At 47.5% G+C, this 23836-nt stretch overlaps 2 protein-coding genes across 4 annotated transcripts in view; both read left to right on the top strand.

Moving 5' to 3' along the window:
* The window catches only part of ZNF592 (zinc finger protein 592), a gene marked incomplete at both ends in the record, with an annotated part of 28234 nt that extends 17775 nt beyond the window's left edge, over positions 1-10459 (top strand). Inside the window, 4 exons of the mRNA XM_079540914.1 lie at positions 3654-3932; positions 5238-5350; positions 8502-8637; positions 9935-10459. Coding sequence (XP_079397040.1) covers positions 3654-3932; positions 5238-5350; positions 8502-8637; positions 9935-10459 — 1053 coding nt within the window. The remainder of the gene's footprint in view (positions 1-3653; positions 3933-5237; positions 5351-8501; positions 8638-9934) is intronic.
* A 1871-nt stretch (positions 10460-12330) lies between these two features.
* On the top strand, positions 12331-21123 carry SEC11A (SEC11 homolog A, signal peptidase complex subunit; the record flags this gene model as incomplete). 3 transcript variants are annotated; one of them, XM_079540739.1, is made up of 6 exons in its annotated part: positions 12331-12381; positions 12461-12570; positions 15033-15182; positions 19421-19540; positions 20861-20918; positions 21073-21123. In XM_079540739.1, 6 exons carry the CDS (start codon positions 12331-12333, stop codon positions 21121-21123), a joined length of 540 nt encoding a protein of 179 aa, XP_079396865.1. The 3 variants fall into 3 exon arrangements, with proteins under 3 accessions (XP_079396865.1, XP_079396867.1, XP_079396866.1); XM_079540741.1 differs by lacking the exon at positions 15033-15182; XM_079540740.1 differs by lacking the exon at positions 19421-19540.
* Positions 21124-23836: the final 2713 nt, after the last annotated feature.

Genomic DNA, 23836 nt, shown 5'->3' with positions numbered 1-23836 from the left:
CCAGTTGAGCACTTTGTATTAGTTGGTAACATTGCAGGTGGTTACTCCTCCTTGTCTGATTCAACCTTGTGACAAAGACAGATAAATCTTTCTGATGGTTAACTGTTCTATATTAAACCCAAGGAAGTGATTAAGCTTTGGGGGGAGCTTTATCTTTGCTTGGGAGGCAAGAAGAAGTGTCCTCTGCCCACAGTACTACTGAATTTGTGTAAGGAAGGCTGGATCTCCCCTCTTCTGGGTACTGACATAAAAAGGGAGGGCTTTGGTTCCTTGTTCCCTTAGCAGCTGCCTCCAAGAGAGGCAGCACAGCGTTTGACACCTGCTTCCCTAACTTAACTGCAGAACTACAGGAGATTGCTAGAGGAGAGGGCTGAGACAGAAGGGTTTGCCCTGGAGGTGCCAGCCTTCAGAAGGTAGCTATGTTGTACTGTCATGTGAAGTTTCTAAGCCACTACTCATCGTACTTGAGAAGCTGTGGCACTTCAGTGAAGTTCTGAGTGACTGGAAAAGGAGAAATGTAACCCTGTTCCTAAAAAATTTAAAAAAGGACGACCCAGGGGACTATAGGGCTGTCTCACACTGTGCCCAGCAAGATCATGGAGCAGATCCTCCTGCAGAGTGATAACATACATGGAAAAAAGAACGGCTTCACTAAGGGCAAATTGTGCCTGAAAATGTGGCCTTCTACTACATGGTTACAGCATTGCTAGAGGAGGGAAGAGCAATTTATGTCATCTATGTGGAGGTGTGCAGAGCATTTGACAGTGACTTACGTGACATCCCAGTCTCTAAAACAGTCGTACATTTGACAGATGGAGCACTCAGGTCACCAGCTTGATGCCTAAGTGCAGAGCAGTGATGACTGGTGATCCTCCTGGGTCATCAGTGGGACCAGTGGTATTTAACATCGTGTCAATGACACGGACAGTGGGTCAGAGTGCACCCTCAGCAAGTTTGCTGACAACACCAAGCAATGTGATGTGATGTCATCAGCACCCTGGAGGGATGGGATGCCATCCAGAGGACCTCGACAGGCTTGAGAGATGGGCTTGCAAGAACCTTATGAGATTCAGCAAGGCCGGGTGCAAGGTCCTGAACCTGGGTAAGGACAGTCCCAAGCAGAAACGCCAGCTGAGCAGTAAGTTGATACAGAGCAGCCCTACAGAGAGAGGACTTGGGCATCCTGGTGGAGGGAAAGCTCAATAGTGTTCACTCATAGCCCAGAAAGCCAACTAACTATATCTGCAACTGCACCCAGAAGAAGTATAGCTGGCAAGTTGAGGGAGGTGATTCTTCTCCTCAGCTCTGCTCTTCTGAGACCCTGTTGCAGCACTGTGTTCAACTCTTGCACACCCAGCACAAGAATGACATGGAGCTGTTGGTGCAAATCCAGAGGAGGCCATGAGGATGCTCAGGGGTCTGGAGCACCTCTGCTATGAAGGTGGGCTGAGAGAGCTGGGGGTTATTGAGAGACCCTGGGAGCGTAGTGACAGGGCAAAGGGGGAATGGCTTAAAACTAAAAGAGGGGAGATTTAGATTAGATATTGTGTGAAAATTCTTTACTCAGAGGACAGCGAGGCGCTGGCGCTGCTGCCCAGAGCTGTGGGTGCCCCATCTCTGGAGGTGACAAGGACACAGGTGAGCCCTGGGCAGCCCAATCTGGGGGCAGCCAGCCTGTGGCAGGGGTGGAAATGGATGGGCTTGAGGGTCCCTTCCAACCCAACCTTTTCTGTGGTTCTGTGATACATATGAAGAGCCTGTTGTTGCCCATTTGGTGGAGTTCTTGGCAGGCTGTGTCTGTGGGCTTGCAGATCTGATGGTCTCATAATGTGTGAACGCTGTGTTGTTCCAGTCCGTGTATTTCTGTAGTGTGCACACTAGCCACACTTCTGTGAAAATCCTCTTAGGTTTCCTGGTTGCATTCTGAAGAAAGAACCTGCAAACTGTATTTCTCTTTGATTAGAAAAAAGCAGACATAATTTTTTTAATCAGTGCCTTCTTCGTTTTTACCTAAAAGGCCAGAGGGTTCAGTAGCTCGGTCCTAAAAGAGAAAAAGTCAAAGCTACTACTTTGCTCTTTCTCTCCATACCTTTAATTTGCAAATCTGGAAATGCTCTGGATGCATTAATGAATTAAAATTTGAAACCCTCCTGTAAAGCTGATGATTGGTAATCTTCCTGTATTATTTCCTGGGGAAAACAGAGTTGAGAGTAAGGCTGGGACCTTCAAAGCCCCAGTGCTGATAGCTGGGCTTGAGCAGAAGTACCCAACTTGCTGCAGCTCATTTGCAGGTGCCAGCCCCAATAATTTGTCTGCAGCAGTTTGTGAGCAGGCTGCCTGATGTTGGCACAACAGAACTTCTGTATTTTAATCACTGGGCCGTATTTGGCCATCAGTGTGTCTTTGAGGTTGTAATAGAAGGCAGCTTTTTGTCCTGGCAAGGTGGTAATTGCATTAACCCATCTCTGTTCCCATCAGATGGCACTGCTTTGTGCCATTCGGAGTTCATAGGAGGTGCTGTCTGAAAGTCACCTCACTTTCTGTGCTCCGTTTTTCTTTCCTTCCAGTGGTGGAATAACAGAAGGCATGGAGTAATGGGTGATAACGTACTCTTTGCTTATAAAACACTTGAGATTTTCAGGTGGGGAGAGAGGGGAGGTGTTTGTTAACCCCACATAGCGATGCTGTGCCCTGTGATCGCGTCGGAGCTGTGCAGACATGGGCTGGCTCAGGTGCAGAGCACAGGCTTTTTGGATCAGCCCTCGTGTTTTGAAGTTTGTTTAGTGCCTAACAAAAGGAAAGGCTTCCAAATGCCCCGGGGACCTTCGTGTGTTGAAACTTTACCCATTATTAATTACTATGCACAGTTAAGCCTCTAAATTATCCTTTTGTGTGGATGAACTGTTGTTGTTCCTAGGGGAATTTCTTGAGGTTTCTTTGGTATGTTGCTGTTTTATTTGCTTGTGCTTTCCCACAGCTCTTCATTTCTTATTATTTTCTTTATGTTCAGTTTTCTTTGTTAAAATAACTTTTTTGGGGGTCAGGGATTTTGGCCTGTTGAACAAGCAAAGAGCCTGAAGTCATGTTCCATATGAGGCTGATTTCTGGCTTTGTGCTTGCTTTTATTTGTCGAGAGCAAAGTTTTTAACTCTGAAAATGTCAACAGCAGTAGTCGTTGTGGAGTTAAAGAAAGCAGGGTTGGAGAAACTGTGAGATTCTCTTCTCTTACCTTCAGCAAAGATCGAGCAGCTTTGGAGCCTCCAAGATAACAGCAAACGTTTCACTCAGCGTTTTCCAAAGCATCGTGTTTTTAAAGCCTGGATTCTTGAAATAATGGCAGTTAGCATTTCTCTCTCATTACATCTTCCCTTTTTAACTTGAGCGCTCGGGGCTCACACAGAATGTTGAACAGAGAGGAGTTGCTGTTGTCGTGCAGGAAACATAAATAGGAGCGTCGTGTTTCTTGGCAATATCTCTTACTGGGGAAGTGCTGTGGTCAGCCTCAAGAAGAAGTGGGAGGATGCACAGGGGCAAGATGTTAATGTGGTGTTTGGAGGGGGCTTTTATTATCTATTTAAATGTGATGGTCATGTATGACATGCAGTACAGATTACAAATAAATGTTATACGATTCCATTATTTTTGTTTTCCAGGGTGTTCATGGAGTCCCCCAGAATCCTGAGGAGCTCTTAAACTTTCGACAGAAGTCTGAGAAGACGTCAAGGAACCAGGTTCATAACCCACCAAAGGAGCTGTCGGTAGCCAATGGGACTTCCCACTCACCTCTGCCAAGGAAAGACATGAGGGTGGAAGGACACAATCCCGAATCCAAGGCCAGGCTGAGAAGAACTGGTTGGACTTGCAAGGAATGTTCGCAGTGGATCCCTGATCGGGAAACCTACGTGTCCCACATGAAGAGAAGTCACGGAAGGGTAAGGACTGGCACAAAACGTTTCAGCTGGGCGATGAGATATTTTTGGCTGAAGGATCTGGTGGTCATTAATATCTGAGGCAAAAAGAATCTGTTTGCCAGCCCACTGAGGAGTAAAAGCAGAGTGCTTTCTGTACGAGCACAAGGCAGGCTTTCTGTCCTTGGTCGTGTGCCTTACAACCTATGTACCTTATCCGTTGTTTCGTTGTTCCTTCTCCCACTGCATCTCACGGCAGGCTTTCTCCTCTGCTCATTTCTGTAAGCAGATGGAAAGTCCTGTCTTCACCAGCTGCCGGTGCAACAGGTGGTCTAAACAAAGTTGCAGGAGGACATAGAGTTCTTAATGACTTTATTTGGTAGATACAAGAGGCATATGGAGTGCGCAGAGCTATCATTATTAGGAACTGTAAATCCTCAATTTTTTTGGTTTCATTCAGCTCTGGTCTTGCCTTGACCTAGTTCTGTCAAGTTAATCCTTACTTGCTGGCAGAACACAGGCCAAGATGTTGTGTGCGCCAGATTTCTCAGTACCTTGGCATCAGGACTTCTTGTTTGAAGCACTGAGCCACCCTTCTTGAGTCCCATGAGCAGACACTGTGGAAATGTGGTTCTTTGGCCTGCATGCCTGGTAACTTCGTGTGGGGAGCGCTGGGTTGTGCATTTAAATATCAAGGAGATTTGGGCAGGGTCAGAGTGCAGAATTTTCCCATTTGAGTTCTGTACCAGGAGGAAATTTGGCAAATATTTCAGTTCAATACGTAATATGTATTCATTGTTTAAGATGATTGTAAATGGAGCGCACGCAGGGTGTACAAAGGAGAACAGGAGGAGAAAGTTAGCTAAGAAAGGCAGAGTTTGGTGAGGAGGTCACACATGGGTAACAGCTGGCACTGTGTGATGCTCTCGAGCGCGCTGCCCTTTCATTGCACTGAGCTTGGAAAGGAAAGCTGTCCTTCACACTGGGTCCTGCCGTCTCCTGGGTGAGGATGGACCTTCCCTGAGTTACTTCTGCAGAGTCCTGCAGCAAAATGACTGCACAGCAGAAGCGTCCAATGCAATTCCTATCTTTAAAAAAAGCAAGCAAGCGCGTGGCTTAACTAGTTTCATAAGACCAGTGCTGTCATTAGCCAACTGCTGGGCTGAATGCAAGTGAAACCCCAACATTTCAGTTGCCTTTATCAGTGGAGGAGGGTTGTTTTGCACCCATGAGGTAAGGTCCAGATGAGCAGCAGAGGAGAGTCAGAATAAGGAAGTCAGTGCCTTTTTGTCTCTCTGTTACTGAGAGATATTTCTGTTGTTCTGCTAGGCTATGAAGAGATACCCCTGCCGACAGTGTGAACGCTCTTTTAATGCCTCCAACAGCCTGCGTAGACACATCCGCAACAATCACGACACAGCAAAGAAAGTTTACACTTGCTGGTATGTACTGTGTGCCACCTTTTGAATGTGTGCTCAGTGATGGGCTAACCTTTGTGTTTGGAAGCCCTTTGTAACAGATCCGTGCCTACATCAGGCTAGAAATGTCTGAGGAAGAGTGAGAAGACAAATATTTTAAATTTGTAAGCAACTTGGTGGCTAAAATAAGTCCTTGCATTGGACTGCACAGCGCCCTTCTGGAAACTCAGGGTAAAGCTTGATTTGAGAGCTGCAGGTGCCGTTCAGGTTGCACAGCCTTGTGGAGCAGCCGAGAAAATACCGGACCAATCTGCCTGCTGCCTTTTACACAGGCAGAAGTGTCTGCACAAGCTGCAGTGGAGAGAATCTGGATTTCCTTGGAAGGCTGCTCCTCAAAGTAGGAGAATGGGTTTGGAGCTGCATGAATCAGCAGTGAATGAAAATCTTGGCTGGTGAACATATTTTCACTGAGAATACGGTGTCAGTTCAGGAAAAAGCTTACAAAAATACCCCTGCAACTGTTCTTATCTGCTGTTGCAGAATAAGTCATATGCTGAACAATCACGCAAGCTTAGTTCCTGCCTCAGATTCTGAGGCGTCTTCTTAAAACAGAATTCAAGCATGTTTGTGTTGGAAAGGACATTTGTGCTGATGTGGGTTAAGGGATTTTTTGGTTCAGCTGAAATTTTGTATGAATGCAGGTGTTTCTGAGGAGTGTGCTATGGATTTTTGCACTTAAATGACTACAGGTCTGTTTTGAAGTGTACATCCTTAATGTGCTCTGCTCCTGTGGCCCACGTGGTGAGCCACGGTAGCTTTGAGAAAATGGATGAAGTGTTGGCATCATCACCACTGGAGCCTGATAGAAGCAAATTCCCAACACGTTTTTCAGCCAGAACTTCTCAGCTTCCCTTTTCTTGCACCCTCTGCAGGAGATGAAGCACTGGTTCCCAGTACTTTTCGTTTTGCTTTCGCTTTGTGGGTTGTTGGAGTTATGTGCACCTGGGTTGTACCAACCTCTTCTCTTTGGATCAGTTGGTTTCAGAGCAGGGTGTATCAGAATCAAAATAGCAGGGAAGGAAGATTTGTGTAGGAATAATGCCCTGGGGTGTGCATTAGTTTGTACAGAGCCTGGGATCCAGTTTTTTTGTTACTTTTCAGAGCAGCAGGCAGCTGTGGATCTGCAGTTCACCCACGCATTCATGGGCGTGCATTATTTGTAGCAGAGAAAACTGAGCAACAAATTCCAGTGAACTGTGGTTGTGTTTAATTCTCGAGCTCGTAGTTGCTCCTTCTCAGAATCTGCTGATGAGGTTTTAATTGGACAGTGGTTGTGCTCTCTTTAATCATTATATTTCACTGAGTCTCACTACAGTACTCTTCACATTAAGCCTTCTCTTTAAAACACTTGTGCCAGTATCTCCAACAGCTGCTCTTTGTTTGGATCTCAGGACTTCTGGTTGGTCTTCCCTTCAGCTAGGTGACCTGAGCGTGTCTCATTACTGAGCCTTCCTATTAACAGACCCTCAAATATCAGTCTCAGTGTCCTAACTTGCTGTCACCCTCTGCTCCTGGATTTCCCCATGAAGATTAGAAGCATGAGTAAAATCTGTCACTGATTGTCCAATATTTCTGTGGCTCCAGGTGTGCTGTCTTGTAGTTACTCTCTTGCTTCTAACATTTGGAGCTGTGATGTCCCTTTCTTGCCCTGCCCTGCTTAGGGTCTCATCCTTGCGTTAACTTTGTAGGGTGAAAGCAGTGATGGAGGACTTGCTTAAGCTCCCTCCTGCCAAGTTTGTCACTGGTGTAATTAGGAAAGCATCTTTTAGCTATTCACACAAAAAGAATTCCAAATTAGAACAAACTGCAAGGCATTCTCATGTTTTATGCATTTTCTTTCATGATTCACTTGGTTCTTGTGCTCAGACCTTGCTCTTATTTTCCCAGTCTTAGGTACGAACTGTCTGGAACACTTGATTTTCAGCATGTTTATTTTTTATAAATACCACTTAATAACCTCCTCTTGCCTCCTTGAAGGAGAAAAATCCTATCATTATTAAATACTGATTTATCATCTAAGCAATTCCTGTTCAAAAAAAAAAAACACAACAGAAATACTCGGTGACTACATCTGTGTTCTAACATCATTACTGACCGTTGTTTTTCCATTTAGTGGAGAAGCTGGAAGATCAGTAGAAACCTTTTTCTCTCCTGTTAAAAAAGGCCTTTGTCTCCCAGATCTGCTTCACCCTCGATTTGCTGCTTTTCATCCCCTGCTGCCTGTGTTTCAGCTGCAATTTGTGCATTGCAGAGAGGTACGATGTTCCTTGCCTCACCGCTTGGGTTGATGCCCAGCTCGTGGAGCTTCCCCACGTCACACTGGCGGTCAGCAGAAGAGTACAAAGTCAACCTTGGCTTTCCTGACTGCTTTCCGAGTGCTCTTTGCACCTGGCCGTGCTGCAGAGGGGTGGTTTATATTCCTGGTGCTTATTTCCAGTAGACCTTGGTCATCCGAGAGGGCAAGTTAGTAGCTGGCTCTTCCATTTCACATCTCCTTCTGAAGCTTCAGTGTCGTTTCTGGCAGCTTTTAGATCCTTCTGGGTTTTCATGTATTTAGTTCCACATAAATGATGCATTTGTGAGTGCTTTTGACACGTGGGCTGGAAGTTGAGAGGTTTTGTAAGAATTTCAAGTGTGCCATGATAAACAAGGTCCTGTGGATGTGATACTGCACTGGTAGTGGGACCTGCAGGGCCCCTCCTCGTTGCACACAAAATGAGGTCTCCCCGTGCATTGCTCTCCTGAAAGCTGCTTTTCTCCTGTTCTTTTTTCATCTTGATTACTTACCTAGTGCTTCTGCGGCGTGTATCACAGCGGGCCTCATCTCCAGTCATCCCTGTATTCATTAAGTGCTGTGCTGTAAATAATACGTGCCCTACTTTTGTTCTTGCTCGTCCTTACTGCGGTAAACTTTCATGGATTTCTGTCAGGGATAATATTTTATTAGTAAAATGGTGATTTCCTGTCTCTTTTGGTAATTTAATAGTGCATTACTCAACAACTTCTGTCTCCTATGACACCTATTGGTTTGGCGCATAACGAAGAGCTGTTTGGATGAAAGAACAGTGGGGCATTTCCTCTAATAAATTTTCTTTGTTTTGTATTTATTTCCAAGGTACTGCACAGACGAAAATCAGACATTTCCTCAGCCGTTCATGCTGGAGAATCACATCAGCCTCATGCACGGCATCAAAAACCCAGACTTATCCCAGATGGCCAAAGCAAAAGCTCCAGAGAGAGACACAGCAGAAGTAACTCATACATTTTCATTCAAAAATAGATGTATCTGGCAAGTAGCTGTCCACACGGGGCAGAAAACGAGTGGTATTGGTGGCAGTGAAGCCCTCTTGCTTTGAAATATGGCAGATTTCCCTCCTGTTCTCCAAATTCCTTCTAGTTAGTTTCTAGCAGTGTCGTGATCTGAACTGAAAGTGCAGCTGAGCTGCAGCAGCACTGGGGCAATGCATCTTGCATTTTTCAAGATGGTTTTGAACATACGGCCCTGTGTTTACTGGCCTTTTTCAGACCACTTTGCAACCAGAACTAATTAGGGTTTGTTTTTACCCTCGTTCTCCCCATGCCACTGCACGGTTTCCTTGAGGTATGGGAGTCTGGTACATTTTTTCTGCTTTCTCCCTCGTGTTTTTGTTACTACTTGCACAAAGGTTTCTGGTTTAGCTCCTACTAGATCTGTTACATGTAAGCACTGCATTCCTCTGCAGTGGAACTGTGCCATTTTTTTCCAACAATTGTAACCGTTCAACTGATGTTATTTTGGGCTGGTTTGGAGCAGAAGGTTGGCAGGTTGAGCTCCTTGTTCCAGTCAGTTTAAAAACAGAAGCAATAAGGAAAATCTGTCTCTATTTATCTGTCCCCGGTCCCATAGCACTGAGGGATTGCAACCAAGACCCTTCTCTATTTGTGATCCCAGGCAGGGAGAAAGGGAAATCTGGAATTCTGTGAGCTGGTGGCCGCTTCCCCCGTGCAGAGCTCTGCAGCTGTGAGCTGGCTGCACACTGCTCTAGCTCTGTTCCAGATACAAGCCAAACTGTATGCAAAACAAAGGCTGTGCAGTGCTGCTGGATGGGGAGATAGCAAAATGACACAAAGGACACGTGGTCGAGCCGTCCTCGTAGGAGGAGACCGCGCTGCAGGATGGTGCGGTACAGGGCATGAGGCTGTGAGAGGTGGCGTGAGGAAAAAGGCACAGTAGAGGGGAAGACGTTTCAGCTTCTCCTTCCTGTGGTTTTTCTGCCTTGCCGGCTCCTCCCAGAGCTCCCATCTTGCCTTGCAGGACAGCAGCTGACATCCTGCAAATTGTGACAAGGGGCAGAGGAGGCATTGCTGCAACCTCAAGGTGTTTGGGTATCGACAGGGAAGGCAGTGCGAGGGGAGCCCCCAGGCATGCCATTGTTTAGTTTGTGGCAGAATACCTGTGTGTATTCACCTCAGGTGCCTTCACGTGTATGTGTGGGATTCAGCAAACTAAGACGCTTATTCTTCTGTGGGCTCAAACGATGAAGTAACTTGTTAATCTTATTTTTTAAGGCAAGATCTCCAAAGAGGATGACGACGAACGATGTGGGGCAGGCAGGGACCGCTGCAGGTTCAGACGCACCGCCGGCCAAAAAACTGAAAGCGCACTGGAAATGTGCAAAATGTGGGTTTGCAACAGACGTCAGTACTGAGTTCCAGGAGCACATACCTCAGCACAAGACAGACAGCTCCACGTATCAGTGCTTGTTCTGCGGCTTGTGTTACACATCTCAGATCTCTCTGAACAGACACCTCTTCATTGTTCACAAAGTAAAAGATGAGGAGGAAGAGGAGGAAGAAGAGGATGAGGAGGAGCAGGAGGAGGGAGAGGAGGAGAGGGAGAAGCTACGAGCGGAGACGAATGAGAACGGACACGAGGGCTATAATGGCGAGATGAACACTATGGCGGAAGAGGAAAGCCTGGAATGCAAAGAGTGCAAAACTGACTCAGCTCTTTGTGAGCACAGGCAGACGTGTGGTGTGGAGGGTCCTCGTAGCACCTCTCAGAACAATCATTCAAAGTCTGTTAAGACTTAGAAGCGAAACAGAAACTTTTTGCTCTGTTGGGGCTTTTTCTCTGGGGGTTTTTACTCAAAATACTGGGTGGGGATGGGGCAAATCATTGAAACGTTCTGTTGATTTCTTGGGATAGACGTTGCTTTCCGTTAACTTCCATTTGTAAGGGAAATTTGGAAAAGAAATTACCTGCCATTGCATCCTGAGCACTAACTCTCTGCCAGCTCAGAGAGTTGAAAAGGGAAAGCAGGGCGAGAATCCTCCCTGGAGTTTGTCCAGCTCCTGAGGATCAAGGAGCACTTTCTGCAGCTGCAGTTCCCTGAAGATGAGCTTTCCTCCTTTGAGTGCACTGCTTCAGCCGCTGCCCGCAGCCCCAGCCTTGCCTCCCACATCTCCCTTTCTGTCTTCCTCCTATTTATGACTTACTTTTCCCATTTTGCCTTTGTTTCATTCATTTTAATTCATAATGCTATCTCAGCAAAGCACGTGTGTCAGGGCCGTGCTGGCCGATCCGAGATTGTCTGTGTTTAATGGGACAGGCCTGAGTTGTACTCAAGCTTGCATTTAAGTTACTACTTTAATAACAGTCACGTTTTCCAAAAAGTAATTTAATGAAGCATCGTGATTCTTAATCACCCCGAAACAGAATTTTGTAGCCCCTTTCTGGGAGAGCACAACCACAGGGAGAGGGAGGTGGGTGGGTACAGCACTTCTCTCTGCATTAGGGCATCGCAGTCCTGAAAACAAGAACTTCTCACCGGGGCCTGTGGGGTCCTGGCAGGGAGGTGATGAGGGTCCCCACGAGGCTGGTGGGGCCGGGAAGCCGCTGTCCTATTGCCTCAGTTTTCCATATTCCTTTGGAGACGTTTATGTCCACGTAGTCATATTGACTCTGTCCGTGCCGTTTCCTCATCGTTCCCCCAACACACACGTTTCATGTAATATAATTATCTTCTATACTTTTTTTTTATGTTGAGCCAGAATCTTGCTCATTATTGTTTACTATGACAATGTTTAAATAATTTAAGAACTATTTATCTTATTGCATATGAATTGCTCACTTTCTTGTCTCAATGTGTTTTGATACAAACAGTTTGGACTCTTTGTATTTTTTGATACTGTGTACATTAGCCTAGGGAATGTTTTACAAGGTAGCCTACGTAGAGTAAGGATAGCGGGGGCACTCCCAAGCCATCACATATCTATTTAATCTGCAGTGGCATTTGTGCCTTGCTATAATGTTTACTTCAAAGTATTTCAAATAAAAGCATCCAACGGTGCTCCTGGTGCGGTGTTTGCTTGCCGAGGGGAAGGCCGTGGGGCTGGAGGGGACTGGAGCTGAAGGGACACCCCAGCCGGCAGGGGTAGGGACACAGCCCAGGGGCTCCTGCCCGCCATCCCCGCCCTGTCACCGTCGTCCCCTTCTCCTGCCAGCATCTCCTTGCCGTCTCCTTGCTGTCATCTGTCCCTTCTGACCCTTAACAGAGGGGGGCTGCGGGGCCGGAGGAGGGCCAAGGAGACGGGCTGAGGAGCTGGGGGTGTTCAGCCTGGGGAAGAGAAGGCTGCAGGTAGCGGTAGATGGGACGGCTTTAACAGAGGACACTGCGGTGAGGTGCGAGTAGCGCACTGCAAGCACAGAGCGGTGAGGCGCTGGCGCTGCTGCCCAGAGCTGCGGGCGCCCCACGGACGCGGCGGGCCCCGCGCAGGACGCGGGCCGGGATCCCATGATCCTTCGGTCCCCTCCCCCACCTCCACCCCCCGTTGGTTCCGTCCCCGCTCCACCGCCCCCTTCCGCTGCCGCTCCCGCTTTTCCCGGGTGGGGCGGGGCCGGAAGCGGCCGAGCGCGCGGGCGGAAGCGGAAGTGGTGCGGGGCCGCCGCCGTGGTGCCCGCGATGCTGTCGCTGGACTTTCTGGACGATGTGCGGCGCATGAACAAGCGGCAGGTGCGCGGCGGGGCGGGCGGAAGCGGGCACGCGCAGACCCCGGCCGAGCCTGACCCCGCCGCCCCCTTCTCCCCCCCAGCTCTACTACCAGGTGCTGAACTTCGGCATGATCGTCTCGTCCGCCCTCATGATCTGGAAGGGGCTGATGGTGGTGACGGGCAGCGAGAGCCCCATCGTGGTGGTGTTGAGGTGAAGGCGGTGGGCGCGGTGCGGTTGGGGTCGCGGCCGCGGTTTGGTTCTGGCTGTGCCTGGGCGTCCGGCCCTCTGGAGGATGGTCTCTAGAGACGTGGCCCTGCGTCCATCCCGGCTGCCGGGTCCTGGTTGGGCAGAGCCTCTCTGAGGATCTCCGGTGTCAGTGGAAGACGGGGGAGAGGATGAAATGCCCGCAGGGAGGGGAGCGCTGCTGAGCGGTGCCGGGCACAGAGCAGGAGGTTCTGACTGACCGTCAGCCAGCACAGTGCGGGTGATGGAGCGCCGGCACAGGCTGCCCGGAGGGGCTGAGGAGCCTCTGTCTGTGGGGACGTTCAGAAGCCACCTGGATGTGAGCACTTTGCTCCGTGCCGGGCAGGACTGGGCCAGATGGACCCACGGCTCCCCTCCAACCTCAGCTTTTTGATGGTTCTGTGAAGCAGGAATGCGAAACTTATCACCCTGTGTAGAAATAGCATCTTCTGTTTCTGTCAGCTGTCAAATACATACGTGACAGGGGTGGTCCTGGAGGAGGGACAGAGAAGAAACTAGAGAACATCAAAGAGCTCAATCCAAGCGCTTTCGAGTTCTATCAGATCTCCTGGAAAAACCCATGGGAAAGGAAGGCCTTGAAGCAGGAGGCCTGGCACCAGTGGTTTGGGGGACACACACTGCTGCATGAAAGCAGTGCTTGTGGCAGGGCTCGCCTTGTCACTGAGGTTGCAGCACATCCTGCTGTAGAGGCCATAGCAGCAGGGCATTGCAGCACAGTCGCCTCCTGTTCGCCTCTCTTGTTGCTGCTGCTGTGTGAGTGGTTGAAGAATGCAACAAGTCTCAATTAATGAACAAAGAGGTTGATGTCTTTGAGATGCTAGCAAATAAATTCTTACAGGGAAGAGTTTTTTTTAAATAGGACCGGGCTTGCCACTACCAATGAGCGTTACTGACGTTATGTTGCATCCTCACTGGTCTCCATTATGTTTTTCACAGCTACTTATTTTTTTCCCCGATCTTCTAGTGAGCTAGGAGAAAGGGAGCTGCAGCCATACCTGGTACATGTGTGACTGTGTAAGAGAAATAAGTGTACAAATGTTGTAAAGTATTGGATGATCAATAGGTATACAGAGAAGGTTAGGCTGGTGAGATTATGACATTGGAAAAGATAATCAGAGATAAATGGAAAGTGCTCACCAGTGTTGTAGGCTCACAGGAAACTCCACAAGAAGCAATCTCCAGAGAGAGATCCTTCCTGAATGGCAGTCAGCCCTTCAATGGGATTAGGAGAGGTGGAACCAGGCTGCACCCCTTCTGATCACGCAGCTGAATCGCCTTCACCTGTGCTCCCGGCTGACTCGGTGCTCCCCTCAGGTGGTCAATCAGGCTGTGATCCAGCAGTTCCCCTACAGGCAGAAAATAAGGGATATCACCATAACTGGATATGTTTCAGATGCTGCGTAGCCTCACAAAAGCATGATGCCATGGGTGCCACTGATGGTGTGCCCTGCTTGCGTCCTCCTTCTTTCTGGGACAAGTTCCTCCTGGTGGAGTTCTTGGACATTGACTGGGTGCAGGCACGGCCAGGTGCTGCGTGGGTACCACACGTGTCCTGTTCTGTGGCTGCTTTGGCCTTTCAGTGCATTTTTACATCGGTGTTAATTACCTCATGCCATTTAACAAGGCTCAAAAAGAAAAGACTTAGAAGCAAGTGGCACTCCTGATGGATCCCTTGAAGTTCAGGGGAGATGCTTTGCGCTGCTCTTCCCAGTGAGTCAGACGTGGGCCTTTGGGTCACATCCTCTCTTCTTATCTCCGAAATAGCAGCTTCTCTACTGTCTTGAGATAAAATAGTGAAAGTTCATTGTTTCCTGCTGTATCGCATTATTGATTTGAAAGCAGGAAGGTTAGGTATTTGATAACAGTCGTCATTTACAGGACAGGGGAAAAACAACTTGAATAGCAGTGCCTGAAATGAGATAGTTAAGCAAAGTGATGAATCACAATAACAAATTTTCAGCACGCCCATCTGTTTGTTCCAGATGGGAGCATAAGAGCTCGTGTGTTTTCAGCACTGCGTTCTCAAGGGCCGTCCATCTACCTGTGAAAAAACAAAACGCAAAAGCTGCCTGCCCACCACTGCAGCACTGCCAGCATAGCACAATGAATTCAGTGCTCGTAGAGAAGGTGCTGCTGGTTGCCAGCCCTGTTACGAGGGAGAGAGCATAATGACTTTCCCTTGGTATGGTTTTAACCCTCCCCGCTAGCACTGATCTTAATTGCTGCTAGCATAGTGATAGAAAACCCAGATGGAGCAGGGGTCAGACACGTGCCAGTCCTCCAGGCCTGTGCCATTATCTTAGGCATTCTTTAAAGACACAGCAAGCTTTCTCTTAAAAGGCTATAACTGGTGAAGCCTGATTCTCAGTGTTTAAATATTGCTTAATTGCTCCTCTTCTCTTTTTCAGTGGAAGCATGGAGCCTGCATTTCACAGAGGAGATCTCCTGTTCCTAACAAACCGCATTGAAGATCCAATCAGAGTGGGAGAAATTGTGGTCTTTAGGATAGAAGGAAGGGAAATTCCTATAGTCCATCGTGTTCTGAAAATTCATGAGAAGTATGTTAAGAATTTGGGGGGCTTCTATTGCAATTGTTGAATTAATTGTCTTTTTCCTCATCTCCTTGGTTAAGTAATGGGTGGAACTTCATTTAAGAGATGTCCAAGTGCTGCAGGAAGTAATGTCAGAGTTTCCAGCAGTGCAGATCTATCCGCTTTGGTTCCCTTGTGAGGATCAGCTGCAGAGTTCCCAAGCTGGGGAGTCTGTCCCGGTATCCTGAACTCACTCTGTCACGTAGCATCTCCTGTCATTTCCATCCCAAATTGCCTCATAACTTTGCTGCTTTGTCTCCTCTAGGAATGGGTGTGTTAAGTAACCTCTGAAGTAGAACTTTATGCGTGAAGAGTGTTTTCAGCACAGCATGCACTGTTTTAAACTTTGAGGGACCTAACCAGGGGAAGGGTTTCTTTGTATGGTTTTCTTCTCTGTAGGAATCATTATAGCATCATTATACTCAGTGTCCAGATGGGCTGCACTGTCCCTGTACCATTTGTATTCAAAATGTTGAGCAGAGTGTGCATCAGAAGAAGTGAAAAAAGCAGTCATTCTGGTTTGATTACTGAACAGGGTTTGGTTTTCCAAGCAAGACTTTCTCTTCAGTTGTGAGCCTTCTTATTTGTCTGTTCTGAAGCAATTGGGACTGCTCAAAGCCAGCAGTTGGTGGGGATAAGAGCCGGCCCTGTGAGGGATGTGAGTCAAAGCTGAACCTTGAACTGAATCCCTGTTTCTTCATGCCAGAAGAGCTGGCATGCTGAGAAGAGAGCTGAGTGGGTAACCCCATTTGAATGTGGTCCCGGCATCTTTTTGCTGAGTAAATTAGGAATGAACTGGAGCTCTACCAAGGCTCAGAGATCCATTTCTAGATTTAATGAATCACTTGCATTATATGTAAAGGTGGCATTCAAGAGTTATCAAAGAATAGAATGGCTTGGGTTGGAAAGGACCTCAAAGATCACAAGCTCCAACCCCCCTGCCACAGGCAAGTTGGTCAACTTCCATATCTAATAGTAGGCCTGGCTGCCCAGGGCCACATCCAGCCTGGCCTTTAACACCTCCAGGGACATCCAACTGCTCTGGGTTGCTGTCAACCGATGAGGTTGAAGGGACAGAGGTTCTCTCTCAAGCTTTTGTGGCAGCTACAGCTGTTGGAACGTCTTGACTGCCCTCCTGGCCCAACTCGAGCTCAGCCGGCTTCATGCACATAAATAGTTCAGCTGAAATCCTGACTGCAAGGATGCTGTAGGCATAGCAGATTGTTTGCTGTACAGATTGATTCTACACCCAGAACCTGTCGTGGGTTAGTTGTTTTTCAAAGTGTTGGTTCTTGGTAGCTTTAGTTTCAAAAAGGAGGTTGGTATAGGCAGTAAATCTGCTATCAAACACTGCGCACATGCTTTTTGAGATGTCTTGGGAACTCTTTTAAGTGAAACACTACTTTCCTTCTCCCCTGTTGCATGCAAAAGTCTCATCTGGGCTCCAGTGCTGCTGCTCGGACTGGTGATTGAAGAGGTAAGAAAAGTCAGGGTGTTCTCTGTCTGCTTTCAGCCAGTTTTTGGGAAGGAGGAGCGGAAACGTGCTCTCAGTGTAACAATTTGTCTCCAGACATTCTTCACCCTATTTTTTTTGCCTGGCTTTATCTCAACACTAGGTATCCAGTGCTTTTTTTTTGTTTTAATGGAACCATAGCACCGATCCCAGATTCTGAAGTGAAGTCAAGCCGTTCTCCAGTATTTTTTATTTGCATTAAAAAAAAAAAAAGACAAGCCAAACTTGATCCTTATGTTAGTAAAGATGAAAGACCCAAAGCTGAGCACTGGAAGCAGCTCATACTTTGAGGTATCAGTTGCTTCTCTCGTTAGTTGAAGACTATTTTTCTGGTGGTGGTTCTGAATTCAGGAATTTCCTCTGGATGGCCGGAGTCCAGTTTGCTTCTGTAGTTACAGGCTGAGAACGAAAATCGTGAAAGCTGACAGGAATGTGAGAATGAAGAGAAGCAGAATACTCCGTTGTCCACAGTTTCGTAGCAACTGGGGCTCCAGTTCACAGCAGTATTGTTTCAAGGAGAAAAGCTTTTTCTACTTGCTAGCTTCTTTTTCGTTGTTCAGAATGAAATTGAGTTTGCTCTGTATTACAGAACAGTCTGCCATCCAGAGTGGCGCAGTGGCTGTGCAGGAGAGCCAGGCTGGCTTTCCTTTCACCTTTTAAACAGCAGAGCAGCTCTGCTGTGTGCTTCTCACACAGGTTTATGATGCAGCATGGAAACAGTTTGGTATGATGGTGTGCTCCTCACACCGTCAGTCTTCAGAATGAAACGCCTTTACCTGTGCCTTTGGGTATCTCTGTCTTTTCCTGGACTCTGTAAGTAAGCTGCTGGGTTGTTGCCATTTCCATACTGTGAGCTAGATGTGCTTTGAAGAGAGATCTGTTCTATTTTTTTCCCTCCTTTTCCCTTCCAAGGCTCTCCTTTCGTGTAACACAGATTGTTGTTTGGCTGTGATGACAACAGCAGGGGCTGTGAGGATCCGCGTGCTTTCCCATACCATGCTGGACCTGTTGTTTCTCTGAGGAAGCCAACAGAACCAGCAGCAGTTCTCCAGATACCACAGGGAGGCAGCGGGGTCCCCAGGCAGTGGCACAGACCACTGCTTTGAAACAAGCATTGCTGGTTGTCCATCCAGCCAGGTGGGAATGCCTGGAGAAGGGAGAAGAGAGCAAAACACTGTGTGTAAGGCCAGAGTAGGACAGCGCTGCTTCTAGGTCAGAGCAGCAGTTCTGCTGCTCCTGGGTGCTGGTTCTGATGAGCTAACTGAGGAAGAATTAGTTGAAGGAAGGATTAAATTAGAAGAAATTAAAGAGAATGAAAGGATTAAAGATTAAAGAGAATGTACAGCGATAATTTCCCTGCTTTCAGTAAATAATGGTTTCAAGCAATAAGTGATATTCTGTATTAATAGCCCCGTTTTCATTTTGATGTGGGTATCTGCTCACTTACTGATGTCATTCTTTGCCATCCAAAATACTCTGTCATTGAGACATAGTTCAGTTTGTACCTGTTACCTCTGGTTTTGCTTGGTGGCATCTGGGTGTTGTATGGGAAGAGGCAGTGAAAAGCTGTTTTTGTGTCACTTACATGGAGCTGCTGTCACATCTCCTGTCAGTTCTGTTGTTTCCAGGCTGAAGAGCCTTGGTCTCTTCTTTGTACAGAAGTGGCTCCGGACCTTATTCACCATTTCTGAACCTTGGCCAGGTCTTCTCTCCAAAAAGGACGTAGAGGGTTCAGAGCCATACAAAGCCTTCAAGATGTAGGCACATCCTGAGTTCATGTCATGTCATAAAGGGATTGTTTGTTCTGGTTTGTCCCTCTTTCCTGATAATTTCTGTGTGTCAGCTTGTTCCTGACCACTACTGAGTAGAACTGTGTGCTTTAACCCCAGAGCCTCATTTTCATAGAATCACAGAATGGCTTAAGTTGGAGAGGACTTTAAAGATCACCTAGTTCCAACCCCTCTGCCATGGACAGGGTTGCCAGCCACTAGATCAGGCTGCCCAGGATCCCATCCAACCTGGCCTTGAATGCCTCCAGGAATGGACATTCACAGCCTCTCTGGGTAATCTGTTCCAGTGCCTCAGCACCCTCTGAGTGAAGATTTCTTCCTGACATCTCACCTAAATCTCCTGTGTTTAAAGGCACTCCTTGCCCTTTCACAGTCAGACCATATAAAGTCAGTCCCCTTCCTGTTTTGAGCTCCCCTCAAGTCCTGGAAGGCCGCACTGAGGTCTCCCCACAGCCTTCTCTTGCCCAGGCTGAACACCCCCAGCTCCTCAGCCGTCTCCATAGCAGAGGTGCTGCAGCCCTGGCAGCATCTCTGTGCCTCCTCTGCCCCGCTCCGTTTTGGATGGCAGTACAGACCCCAGAACTCAATATAATGCAAGATGAGCATTGACAGAAGAGAATTCAAATGCATAGTCACAGTAGCTGAACCTTCACTGGAAATGGCTGGTTCTGTTCTTAAACTCTGCAGGAAAGCTTGCCTGGGGCCAGAATTCATTCTTCTGTTTGCATTTTTTCCCCCAAACACAGTGTTCCTTCCTCTGCATTCAACAGTTTCCCTCTTTCATCCTGCTCGAACATCTCGGACGTGTTTGCTTCTAGCCATTTGTGTCAGTCTCAACACGCTAATTCTAGGACGGCTTTTAAGAAGTTCTTAGACTTCTCTTTCTGATTTATCTTTGCCAGGCAAAACGGTGACATCAAATTTTTGACAAAGGGAGACAACAATGCTGTGGATGACAGAGGGCTGTACAAACGAGGGCAGCACTGGCTGGAGAAAAAGGATGTAGTAGGACGAGCAAGAGGGTAAGTGGAGCTTTTTGTATTGCTTCCCACTGCTGCCTGTTAATCCCCCTTTCCCAGTGAGCTCCCCACTGGGCTTTTGTGACCTGCATGGAAGTATTTCAAGTGGTACCATGGGGGGTTAAAAGACAAATGTGGTTGTGTTCTGAGCTTGGCCCAAGTGAAGGCATCAAGCTGTGAGCTGCATCGTGAGATTTTGATGCTGAACAGACAGCAGTGCAAAGGCAGTGCCTGCTCTGGCATTAAGGCATGATGAGAATATGTGTCAAAATTATTTTTGCGAGTCACAGTCCTTCCAGCAAGAGAGATCTGAGTTTCTAATGTGGAACCCCTGTGTTCACAATAAGGCTCTTAAGCAGTGTGGGTTATCATCAGAGCTGTTAGAGGCCTGAGAGCCTACTTGCTCAATGATTCCTTCGTCATGGGAGGAAACAACTACCAGTGTCCAATCTCCACAGCTTGCCTAATTCCTTTTTGTTGAAGTTGTCCTTCCTGAGGATCTTCTTTCGATTAGACAGGACAGCTCAAGTACCCAAATGTAATCTAAGCTTCATCTTCCTGATAATCACACACACGCACACAAAATCTCACCATGAAGCATTTTTTTGTATTCCAAATCACGCATAAGAGTGTCACTTTAATTAACCATGAAGAGTGTTAGAATAATTGGAAGTAGACAGCTGACTCTTGGCTTGTTTAGATTTTGCTCTGCTCCATAGCAGTTTCTAAGGACCCTACAAGCTACACTGCTTCTGTGCTGATTTTGTCTATCCCAAGGAAGCTCCACGGCCGTTCACTTATTTTAAACTGAATTGCAAACTGGGTGCTGATTGCCCCTTCCTTCCTCTCAAGAGAATAAGCTGGTATTACACCAATGTTTTATTCCCAGTGGCTACTGCTAGAAACGTGCTGGCACCTGGCTGGAGGTTCTCTGTGCTGAAAGAAGCTGGGAAAAGCAGGATAAGCAACAAGCTGCGGGTGGTGGCAGTTTAATTTGGTTGAATTCCCTTGCAGCACGCCGTGCATAACGAGAGATTTGACTCTCCCTGTTTGATGCAGAGGAACATGCCTTTTGGACAGGCCTCTACTCCTGCTGCAGTGGCCCTCAGGAAAGCCAGCCTGGTTGGAGATGCAGGCACTGGCTGAAGCAGATCATCTTTTCCTAGCACTGCTGAATTGGGTCAGATTGCCACAAAGCACCATTGGGCTTTGAGCACCAAGAACCTAGAAGGCTGACATAGGAAAAAATCACCAGTTACACCAGTAGAGGTTGTGTGCACCCTTGAATACTCTTCTTGTAGTTTTTTTTTTTTACTCTTGTAGGTTTGTGCCCTACATTGGAATAGTGACCATCTTAATGAATGATTACCCAAAATTTAAGGTAAGAGTTCTTTCATTTTCTCCCCCACCAGCTAAAATTCCCTTATGAGAACTTTGCATACTCAGGCAGAACTGTTTGCCCAGTACTTCCGATCCCGTTGCTGCATCTTTAGAGGTGAGTGTGCACTCTTTGTCTCTTCTGCTTTGTCTTACAGTATGCAGTCCTCTTTCTACTGGGTTTGTTTGTGCTGGTCCATCGAGAGTAGCCTGCTGCACTGAAGAACGCAGTGAAGATTCCATGGGTTGTGTAGGTGAACGTTTTAAGTAGAAGATGATGGTCCGATGTGCCGGGAGGAAGAAGAAAACGTACATTTCAAAGCTTCTTGCCAGTTTGGGTTTGTTTTGTTTTTTACTGCCTAAGGGTGAATGTTTGTCACAGTATTTCCAATGGTTTGTCACATTTTAGCATTTTTAGTGAGGTTTTTTATATTAAAACTTTAAGCCAAACTGTTCAGTGTTTGTACTTTGAAGCTGAGCTTCCTCTCCAAGTGCCTACAGGACTGTGTCCTTTAAGCCTGTGCCTCTGCTGGGCAAATGTGACCTCTCCCCATGCTGACTGAACTGTCGAATGGTGATCTGTGGAGGTGATGGTTTTTTTCCAATTTAGAACTGGAATAAAGATTTTACATCTTGCCCAGCATCTTGCCACAATTCTTCATTATTGCCCAGCCTCGTTGCCCAGTTTTGTTGCCCAGGGAGGGGGTAGGCCTTGTCATTGCAAGTGGGCTCCTAGAGCCCAGTGAATTGACATCCTCTACTTACAGAGTAGCAGCTGCTCCTGTCCTTTCTTTCTGAAGAGTAAGCAGTCCCGAGCTGTAGATCCATTCAGTATTGTTATGTTCATGTAAATCACACTGAAATAATCTGCTTCAGGGCTGCAAGGTGTTTTGGGCAGAAGATAGCAAAGGATTACTTTGAACACAAACATTCAGTCCAGCCCTAGGTAATAGAAGATTTGAGATGGGAAACACCCACAGCTGTTTGGCGAGGATGATTTAGTAGGATGCAATAGTGTTAGGTTTTTTGGGTTGTCATTTTGGAAAAAGGATCAGAGTGCCCCTAGCTGGCCACATCTTGCTCATGTGGAAGCTACTCTTTGTCCAAACCACCGCTGCCCAGTGGTTTTAAAGAAGCTGCCTCTCATCACCACATGCAACAGCTTGTTTTGTGAGCTTCTTGTTAGTGATCTTGTTTGTGTAGAAGTGGTGTCGGAGGAGAATTTAAGACACAAGGCAGAAGCTCTGGAGCATCTGCCTCTACACTGATTGTGTGACCACTGTAACTTACATCCATGCTGTCTGTGCTGACTAATGGAAAGATTTTACCTCCCCTTTGTTAGGGCAGATCTTCACAAGAACAGGCACTGGGGTCATGGTGCCTTTGCTGCCTCCACCTGAGGCTGCCTGACCCTTCTTGTGCAGTTATCTCTGGTTGTGTTGCTTGGCAGCAGGAGCCAAGTTATCCCTGCCTGTGCTGTCCCAGGATTGACAACTTTCCTCTTGATCTTGCAAAACCTACCAGCAGTTCAAGGCCACTTGACGTGTGTTACTTCAGTTGCATTTCACTGCATCTTTTATTCCCTCTTCTTCATGACTGCTCCCAGATTGCCCAGCAACAGGGATTATTGAAGATGATTACTGCTGTCGCACACTCAGCTTGTGTAGGGTAAAGCAGTCCGGAAGGGCAAGGACAAAACCTCACTTATGTTGTATTTTTGGCTTCTTGCATATGTACCTTGTTAGACTTGTGCAATCTATAGAGGTGCTGTGTCCATGAGGCCGTTTTCTTTAACACTCAGCAGCTGCGCTGACCTGCAGTATCCCTACCTGAACAGAGCCAATTGGTTTAACTGCATGGTTTGTTGCCTGAGGAGCATCGTAGAATCCTTGGATCTGTTCCCGTTGAGAAGGGACTTCTGAGGGCCATCTAATCGAACTCCCCTGCAATGCACAGGGATCACAGCTAGATCAGGTTGCCTCGGGCCTGATCTGGCCTCACCTTGAAAGTCTCCAGGGATGGGGCGTCAACCACAACACTGGGCAACCTGTTCCAGTGCCTCACCACCCTCACTGTAAAAGATTTTTTCCTTATATCTAACCTAAATCTTCCCTCTGAGCTTGAAGCCATTTCCCCTTGTTTTATCACCACAAACCCTTCTTAAGAGTCTCCCCTTCTTTCCTGTGTCTCCCCTTTGGATACTGACAGGCTGCTATCAGATCGCCTCTTCTCCATGCTGCACAGCCCCAGCTCTCAGCCTGTCCTCATATGGAGGTGCTCTGTCCCTTGGAGCATTTTTGTGGTCCTCCTCTGGAGGCACTCCAGCAGGTCCATGTCTCTCCTGTACTGAGGATTCCCCATCTGGATGCAGTGCTCCAGTTGAGGCCTCACAGTGCAGAGCAGAGGCACAAGACCACCTCCCTCACCCTGCTGGCCAGGCTTCTTTTGATACAGCCCAGGATACGGTTACTTTCTGGGCTGCGAGGGCACAGTGTTGGCTCATGTCCAGCTGCCATCCACCAGGACCCTCGGGTCTTTTTTGGCAGAGCTGCACTCCATCCTTTAATCCCCAGCTTGTTTTGTTGGTGCGGGTTGCCTCAACCCAGGTGCAGACCTTGCACTTGGATCTGTTGAACGTCATGAGGTTCTCCCAGGCCCACTGCTCAGCCTGTCTGAATCCCTCTGGATGGCATCCTGTCCCTCTGGTGTGTCACCACTCCCACAGCTTGGTGTCATCAGCAAACTTGCTGAGGGTGCACTCAGACCTCCCTGTCAATGCCATTGATGAAGATATTAGGGTACCAGTACCGACACTGACCCCTGGGGGACACCACTCATCAATCTCCATCCAGACATTGAACCATTGACCACTACTTTTTGGACTTGATCCTGCAGCCACTGAACAGTTCACCCATCAAATCC

Source organism: Tetrao urogallus, assembly GCF_951394365.1.
Source record: "Tetrao urogallus genome assembly, chromosome: 11".
In the NCBI taxonomy this organism is placed as follows: domain Eukaryota; kingdom Metazoa; phylum Chordata; class Aves; order Galliformes; family Phasianidae; genus Tetrao; species Tetrao urogallus.
Note: the sequence above shows the minus strand (reverse complement) of the source record. Positions and strands in the feature narration are given on the sequence as shown.